The 8,089-nt window shown below is 30.1% G+C and overlaps 3 protein-coding genes across 4 annotated transcripts in view; 2 read left to right on the top strand and 1 right to left on the bottom strand.

Moving 5' to 3' along the window:
* LOC108690220 (multiple inositol polyphosphate phosphatase 1-like) overlaps nucleotides 1–941 on the top strand; it is a 17,954-nt gene extending 17,013 nt beyond the window's left edge. Inside the window, exon 9 of the mRNA XM_018197405.1 lies at nucleotides 314–941. Within this exon, the coding sequence (XP_018052894.1) occupies nucleotides 314–563 (250 nt within the window). The 3' untranslated portion in view covers nucleotides 564–941. The remainder of the gene's footprint in view (nucleotides 1–313) is intronic.
* A 2,589-nt stretch (nucleotides 942–3,530) lies between these two features.
* On the top strand, nucleotides 3,531–7,220 carry LOC108690216 (ADP-ribosylation factor GTPase-activating protein 1). The gene is made up of 9 exons (XM_018197399.1): nucleotides 3,531–3,664; nucleotides 4,356–4,440; nucleotides 4,872–5,153; nucleotides 5,233–5,441; nucleotides 5,741–5,855; nucleotides 5,931–6,020; nucleotides 6,326–6,385; nucleotides 6,539–6,720; nucleotides 6,838–7,220. The coding sequence occupies exons 2-9, from the start codon at nucleotides 4,381–4,383 to the stop codon at nucleotides 7,046–7,048; spliced, it is 1,209 nt and encodes a 402-aa protein (XP_018052888.1). The 5' UTR covers nucleotides 3,531–3,664; nucleotides 4,356–4,380; the 3' UTR covers nucleotides 7,049–7,220.
* Nucleotides 7,221–7,324: 104 nt separating this feature from the next.
* Nucleotides 7,325–8,089, bottom strand: part of LOC108690217 — a 2,547-nt gene continuing 1,782 nt past the window's right edge. For both annotated transcript variants that reach the window (XM_018197400.1, XM_018197401.1), the window contains exons 3-4: nucleotides 7,854–8,057; nucleotides 7,325–7,465 (exon numbers count right to left, since the gene is read on the bottom strand). In XM_018197400.1, the coding sequence (XP_018052889.1) occupies nucleotides 7,450–7,465; nucleotides 7,854–8,057 (220 nt within the window). In that variant the 3' untranslated portion in view covers nucleotides 7,325–7,449. The remainder of the gene's footprint in view (nucleotides 7,466–7,853; nucleotides 8,058–8,089) is intronic.

Raw genomic sequence — 8,089 nt, 5'->3', positions numbered from 1 at the left:
TCTATTATCTTCTCTCTCATTACAATTTTACTTACAAATTATGTTCGTTTTTTTATTACTGATATTTAAATCTTTTTAAGTTGTGTCAAAAACTACTATTAAATTAAAATATCTTAGATTGTCCCAAAGTAAGCAAATTAAATATAAAATTTTGTTAACTTAAATTTGATTTAATTATATTAGCTTTAATATTAAAAGAAATCAATTAAATGATCTTTGATCAAAATCAGTCAATTGGTATTAAATTCAGTTATACGTAACATTTTAAATGAAATATCAACAAATTCTAATCTTTTTAAAAAATATATTACAGGTGCCACGACGTTAATAATCGCAATAAAGTGATATTTTATCTCGGAGAGAAACCAATACGGTACGATGGCTGTCAGGTGGGCCTTTGCGATTGGGAATTGCTGAAGAGCAAGTTTGGTCAGCTGGCATCAAATTGCAAACTGGATATCTGCTGGAAGACAAACGCAGCATCCTCCAGCTTTCCTAATTCTATAGCCATCTTATTAGTGTGCTTTATTGTTCTAGTCCGTCTTGAGTACCGACAATTGTAAATACCTAAGCTTAGTTTTACTTCTTTTTAGCGTTACGTCGTAAAATACTGAGTACGAATGAGATCTTCAGTAGTCTTAAATTGATATATTTATAGGAGACTCCTGTTTTCCGTAAAGCGACGTCTACAATGAGATTTTAAGATATAAAACTTAAATTTTCAGCCTTAAGTTGTAAATTTACCAATCATAGCCAATTAATCTCCTCACATTCGACTGTAATTGACTAATTTCTTACGGTTTAGAGTTTAAAGCTTTAAGTTTTACGCCTTAAAATTTCATTGTAGACATCGCTTAAAATAAAAGAAATGCGCAGAAAATTAAATTGTAGCGCTTTTAGAGCTGTGTTAATTTTATGACTTTAAGCATATATTACATGCATTACCGATATATGAATAGTATATATAATATTGTAGTAATAACGTTTAACCTGTCTTTATATATAATTTATGCCTATATTATTTTATTACATATTTTACGTCTAAGAATTATAATAGAGTTATTGTTATATATTTCTTCCAATTTACGATAATGTCCTAATGTATTTTAATATATATTTATTATATTTATGTTTTATTTATATGCGCCCATTACTATTATTCTAATTATAATACAATCATAATCAAAAATATAATCACTCGCAAATCAAGAAACGTGTTAAATCAAGAACATTGCCGATACATATAAGAAGTCAGTTTAATTAGAGTATATTTCGCATATTAATTCCCTCACGTAATTAATCCATGGAAAATCTGACGTGCAAGTTATAATATAACTACGATCGCACGCAGTTTACTTACTGAATCTGTCGCGTGTTTGTCATTTCAGTATAATGTATCGATTCCTGACACATAGAAGATGGATAAAGATAAATAAAAGCGTTTATTAACATTTTAGCAAGTCCTAAGTATAAGAAAGAATTCCTGTGATGAAAATTTTTCAGAAGGTTATATAAAGAAGGTTTATATAAAGTTAAGAATTTTTCAGAATTTCTAAATAATTTTATAACTTAGAATCTTAAAATCTTAGAATATTTCAAATAATATATAAAAGATTCTAAGAAAAGAATGTAGACGGTAAATATTTAGTATAACACCCCATTCTGATGATTTTGGATTTTTCCGATGATTTTGGAAATTTGTGTATTTTCATGCTTGCGTGAAATATATTCTGAGAAGGAAAATCACTCAAGTGTGCTGTTTTATTTTTTTTTTAATTTCGTTTTTTGGACGAACTATATTAATGAGCATGCGCAGTCATAAATTATTATTTTCTAACTTACCGACGTAAAAAATTTCAAAAATAAAACGGAATTTGAGCAAAGCTCAAAGCAGAACAAGATTATTATGATATCAAAATAATTCCAAAATGATCATTAAAAATCATTTTTCAATCATTTCCGATTCATTTTAATGTCATTTTGACGTTACTTGTTCGCTATTTGTTCTGCTTGGGGACTATTTTTCTTGCCAAAAATATTCTACGCATGAAAATACACAAATTTACAAATATACAAACTACAGGAAAATCGGAAAGAGACAAATAGACCCAGTTTCACAACTGATTAACTCTTAACCGAGATTTAATTAACAAAGAGAGACTACAGTCTCTTCATCGATTTTGATGAAACTTGTAACGATGTTAGGCTGGAATCAGACTATGCATTAAAGATTGAAATTAAAGATTAAAAATTGAAATTTCACCAATGAGGACAAAGAAACTTTAGCTCCTTTTGTTCTGATTGGTCAAACTTCAATCTTCTTTCAATCTTCAATCTCATTCTTCAATACATAGTCTGATTCCAGACTTACACCTATCAAATGATACGCCTTAGAAGAGCCTATCAAATGAACACCAATAAAGCCATTCCTACTAATGGGCCTTAGAAGCCAAGTAATGATTCGAATATTTAAATATCCAGCAAACGAGAATGGATTGAACTTAAATTGAAATAGATTCAGATTTTCAGAAATATTGATTCATGAATGTTAAAATGAATGCTTTTCAATCCTGAATGCATTTTTATTCATTTATAGGAATTGCATGGAGCATACCTTTCAATCTAAAAATAATATTAGCTTTTTCTGTGCATTGTGAATACTTCAATTCAAAATTTTGAATAGGAAATGCAATTTTTCAATCCAATCGAATCTAATTGAATCCAAAAAAAGTATTTTCGCTATTTAAAATATGCATTCGGATAGAAAAAAATTTCAATTCATTTTAATCCATTCTCTAAATGGTCTAATATCTCAGAAAGATGCATTCTTGAGAAAAATCTTAGACAAAAATGATAAGATTTAATATAAGATATATTTATTGGTTTTATTGGTTTAATCTTGGGTGACATCGCCAAGTCAAAGTTGACAATGTCTCCCAAGGTTAAACCAATACAGTCAGTAAATATATCTTATTAAATCCTATCATTTTTGTTTAAGACATTTTTCTCAAAAATATATATTTTCCGAAATATTAGACTGTTTTCAGATTTTTTAGTATATTTTTAAATGCTCATTACTCGGTTTCTAAGCGGGAACTTTGTAGGTGTTTCATTTAGACTCCTCTAATATTGCTGCAAGCAAGTTTGATCAAAATCGATGAAAAGCAGAGCGAAGCTTCTTCTTGTTAATCCTTATCTCTTTCGAATTCTAAGATTGGAAAAAGATGAGAAATAAGTTGCACCTCGGTTAGTTAAGAGTTAACCATAAGTAAAACTAGGCCTCACTATTATATCGCCTACATTTTCAATCAAACCTACGATTAACTTAATCTAAGATTAGCGATATTCGTACTATTTCGTCTATTAGAATAGACTTCGCGTGAATAGAATTAATAGTTAAATTTTCATCAGATAAAAAAACGAAGGATATTGTACTTACATATAGCTATAAATTTCCCGGGCAATCACCCGCGGATGATGACTTAACCTAACCTAACTTCTCCGCGTGACGTCAATCACGACAACGCCAGTGTCGCCAAGTTCCAGCAGTTTGGTTCCCAGGGTACAAAAATCATGTCCGACTTTTGCAATATGTCCACGTAGGATCCGATCCTCCCGTCTCGGAAGAAAGAACCATTCGATACAATGACTTCGTAGTCTCGAGGTGAACATCTTTGCCAATTATCGCGCATGACTCGCGTAACGATACCGCGGCATTCCAAAATTCAGGGCTGTTGGAATGTCGTGATGAATTTCCCACGTTTCAATTGCTCCGTTTGCTTTCTCGCACACAGCTAACAATCATAGCCGCGAGGTACACTATATATGTCACACGGCATGAAATATTTATGTGAATTTTTTTTTGAAATACTTAGAAATATTTCGTATACATTTATAAAATATTTTAAAAGTGTTATACAAACATTGTAAGAAAAAAAATATTTCAAAAGCACTTTCTGATCATATTTATATTTTTAGAGATATTTTATGAAAAATTTCTGAAATTCTTCAAATCTTGCAGTGAAATATTTCTGAACATTTCATTGATATGTCATGTTAAACTTGAACTTGATTTTCAGAGCATTTCTTAATTTTCTATCTCGCCTAATGCCTCAATTATTTTTGTTTATCCCACATGTTGAACTGTAGACACAAGGAAATTGTTAGACTTCAAATATTCTATTTCAATGCATCTGTTTTTTATTCCTGTACCAGACCACTGGATTTTTCTGTTTTACTTTTGCCAAATATCAAACATATTCGTTTTATTTTAAATTCCATAAATGTACTGATCCAGTTTTAGAAAATAGACCTACATAACTTAGATTGACTGTTAACATAACTATAACCCTCAGCCTTTGACGACTAACTGATGTGACCATGGCCAGTCCAAGAACGCGACGAGTGCTGAGTGAATTAAAGCCGAAGGACGAGAACAATGTAAGTTTGATTGACAGCAAGATGAGAAATATATCAAGTACTTTCTCTCTTTTTTTTTACAAAGATTAGGTATTTAATATTTTTAAAGTACATTTCAGTAAAATGTTTAATTAAAGCAAATTTTTAAATTTAAATTTCAACTTCTACATTTTTAGTAAATGTAATTTTTATTATTTATCTTAGCACTTTGCGTAGAATTGAGATATCATTCATTTGTTATAACATCATAATTCAAAGAACAAAGTTTTCCAGAAAATAAACATTTCAATGTTTTGAGTTGATATGTAGTGCATTTATTTTTCATTAATATGTACTACCTATTAAGAAAATTCATTACATGTATCTATTAAAAAAATGAAGTTAATTAGTAACTTCTTGCAATTGACTTCTTTTGATTATCAGATTTATACATACTCTTGTGCGTTTTGTAGAAATGTTTCGAATGTGGCAGCCACAATCCGCAATGGGTATCCGTGACATATGGTATTTGGATATGTCTAGAATGCTCAGGCAAGCATCGTGGTTTAGGTGTACACTTATCGTTTGTCCGCTCTGTCTCTATGGACAAGTGGAAGGATGTAGAACTGGAAAAGATGAAGGTCGGTGGCAATAGAAACGCCCGAGAATTCTTTGAGAATCAATCCGACTGGGATGAATCTATGTCCATCTCACAACGTTATAATACAAAAGCGGCGGCATTGTATAGGGATAAGGTAAAGAGATTTATCGTACACTTTTATCATTGAATTCCTTTAAAGTTGATTCGCTTAAAAATATTTTTTCTTTGCTTAGATCGCTACATTGGCGAGAGGAGAGTCTTGGAGTCCAAGCAATTCAACAGCAAAGGAGTTTCAGCCTTCGACATTCATTAAAAATAAGCAAGAATATTCGTATCAGAACGACCTATCCTCTTCTTATCAAAATATGGACTCGAATAATCTGAAGATGCAGACGGAATCCTTCTTTGCGAAGAAACAGAATGAAAATGCCAATCGCCCAGAGTAAGTCTATAGTCTGGCTTTTATTTTCTATATCAAATTCTTATCTATTCTTATCTATTCTATATCAATTCTCTCTCTCTATTTTTTATATCATTATGATATAATATTTGATATATTATAGAATGTGGAACAATTAAGAGTATAAATAAATGGAAAATATAAAGATTAGAAAAACAAAAGAGTGAATAAGTTTAAATATTTGGAGAGTTTATGAGAACCGAAAAATGTGATAGCATTGTAAGAATAGAAGTGTGCATTAAGAAGTAGTTATAACGTTTATTTAAACGTTATCGTTTTAGTAATATCCCACCTAATCAAGGCGGTAAATACGGTGGCTTCGGCTATCAGATGGATCCACCACCCAAGAGTTCGTCCCAGGAATTGTTCGACACCGCAGTATCATCATTAGCGAGTGTACGATTTTTAACGTTTATTAAATGTCTGTAATTTAAAAGTAACGAATTAATCTATTATTTCTTACTATTGTAGGGATGGTCAATATTCTCTTCTTCGGCATCAAAAATAGCAAGCAAAGCTACCGAGAATGCAATCAAGATCGGAGGACTAGCGACGCAAAAGGCAAGTGTACAAATTTCGAGAAAAGCTCTCGAATGTAAATTAATTAGGGATTAAAAATTAATTATTTTTTTTAAACGAGATTAAAGAACAGGATTAAAGCATTATTGTTCATTTTTTATCCATTCATTTATTTTCGATTAGAATTGCTATGCATAAATTTATTTGAGAACATAAACGCGAGATATTAATTATCTCGAGTTATTATTTTTTGTACATTTATTTTAATTAATTCCTCTATCGAATTTATAATTCTTATTTTGAAGATATTTTTATTTCGTTTTTCTCTGTTTGTATTAAATTATTAGGTTCGTGATGGCACATTATTAGAGGACGTAGGAGCTCAGGTCAATCATTTGGTTACAAAGGTATAAATTCTTTCGTTTGCTTTTTCTGTTCTATTATTCATTTTTTAATTTTAATTGTCATTAAAATTAAATTATTAGAAATTATTATTATGTCATATATATAGGCAGATATCTTATTAAGAGTCAAGAAATTTAGAAAAAAATAATGCATAGGTTGGGGATATAACGAGACGGGGAGGATGGGGTGATATTGCTGGGACCAATTCAGCGGAACAACAAAGGCAATATGATTCCACAGATCGATATCAGTATTCCTCTGATACGTATCAGAATAACGATTTAATATCGAATCGCTCCAACGAAAAATCGTCTCTTGTAAGAAGCTCCAGTTCAAAGTACGTACCTTCTAAGCTTCTACATATAAAAATAAACTTTTATTAAATTATTAGTTATTAAGTCTGTGTAAGTAAAATACAATCGATTATTCAAAATTTATTCCTTGCTTATTTCAGGAGCAACATTTCTGCTGGAGATTCTTCCAACTCGAATTGCGATTGGGATTGGGGCAACGACACGAAACAAACGAGCAAGACGGTAATTTCAAAGAGACAACCAAAGGCGGAGAGAAGAGAAGAATTGATCAATTTCGAAACGGACAATAAGGCACAACAGAATTGGAACTCGAAAGCGGAAGAAGACGCCTGGGAAATATTAAATAATTAACCCTGATATCATTAGCGCGAATTAGGAAATGAGGAATATCGGTATATGTTAATTTTAAAGATTATTAAAGAGAATTAAAGGACAGATATATGCATTTTTTTTATATGAGATGTGTTTCTTATGAAGTAACCTATTTTCCTTGTAAAATAGGATAATTTCAGTAATTCATAATACAATAAATAATAAATCACATAATTATTATTAACATATTAACTGTACAATATAAAACAATAACTGTACAATATAAAATCGTAATCTATTTCCAAGTCTTACAATTCTTTCGAGGATTTCGAATATTCAAACTCCAAAAAAAAATTTAAAAATTTGGAGAATTCAAGATTATAAATACGACTTATATCATTTTATTAGATCTAAGACGAACAGTTTTCTGCTATTTTCTTTTATCCGGCACCATTCCTGAAATAAATGATACGATTGTTTAGACAGCCATATTACTGTAAAAATTAATCCTCAGATATCCAGGACGTTTAAAAATGTCATAACGTTGTAAATGCGAAATCATTTAAAGATTTTTAAATTGCGTTATGTTGTACACACTGTGTATTATAAAATAATTACAAAAACAATAAAATTTTATTTTTAAAAATGCACAAAAGTATTCATTTTATAATATAATGAAAACACATTCGATGATAATACAATTATTAAACACAGATAAACAAAACGAAGTTTATACTATTGTGTATAAATAAATTAAATAATTAAGTGTATGAAAAAAATTATAAAATTCAGTTTGAAGTCTAATCATAAAGGCGATATCTAAGGATAAATAAGAGAAACTAACTTTTTTCGTGTATATGTTCTTCTAATTGGCGATCTACTGTAGATATGTATTTTACTTAAATATCTCAGAAGGTCCGGTTGTGTGTTTGGCCATATTTCGTCTATTATTTCTGATAATAGTTTGTGTAACACAATCGCGGAATTGCGTGAAAGTTGTGATGCCGGCTGATTTGTCGTCATTTTATAAAGAAACTGGTACACTTCACTAAAAATTATACAATTATCGTCAATTATTCA

Source organism: Atta colombica, unplaced genomic scaffold (genome assembly GCF_001594045.1).
Source record: "Atta colombica isolate Treedump-2 unplaced genomic scaffold, Acol1.0 scaffold30, whole genome shotgun sequence".
In the NCBI taxonomy this organism is placed as follows: domain Eukaryota; kingdom Metazoa; phylum Arthropoda; class Insecta; order Hymenoptera; family Formicidae; genus Atta; species Atta colombica.
This window is presented reverse-complemented; position numbering and strand designations above follow the sequence as displayed.

Excerpts from the sequence above, each read along its gene's own strand:
- LOC108690216 (XM_018197399.1), top strand. The coding sequence starts at position 4,381 with ATGGCCAGTCCAAGAACGCGACGAGTGCTGAGTGAATTAAAGCCGAAG. Across the intron at positions 4,441-4,871 it reads AGCCGAAGGACGAGAACAAT|AAATGTTTCGAATGTGGCAG; the intron begins GTAAGTTTGATT and ends TGCGTTTTGTAG. Across the intron at positions 6,021-6,325 it reads GAGGACTAGCGACGCAAAAG|GTTCGTGATGGCACATTATT; the intron begins GCAAGTGTACAA and ends TTAAATTATTAG.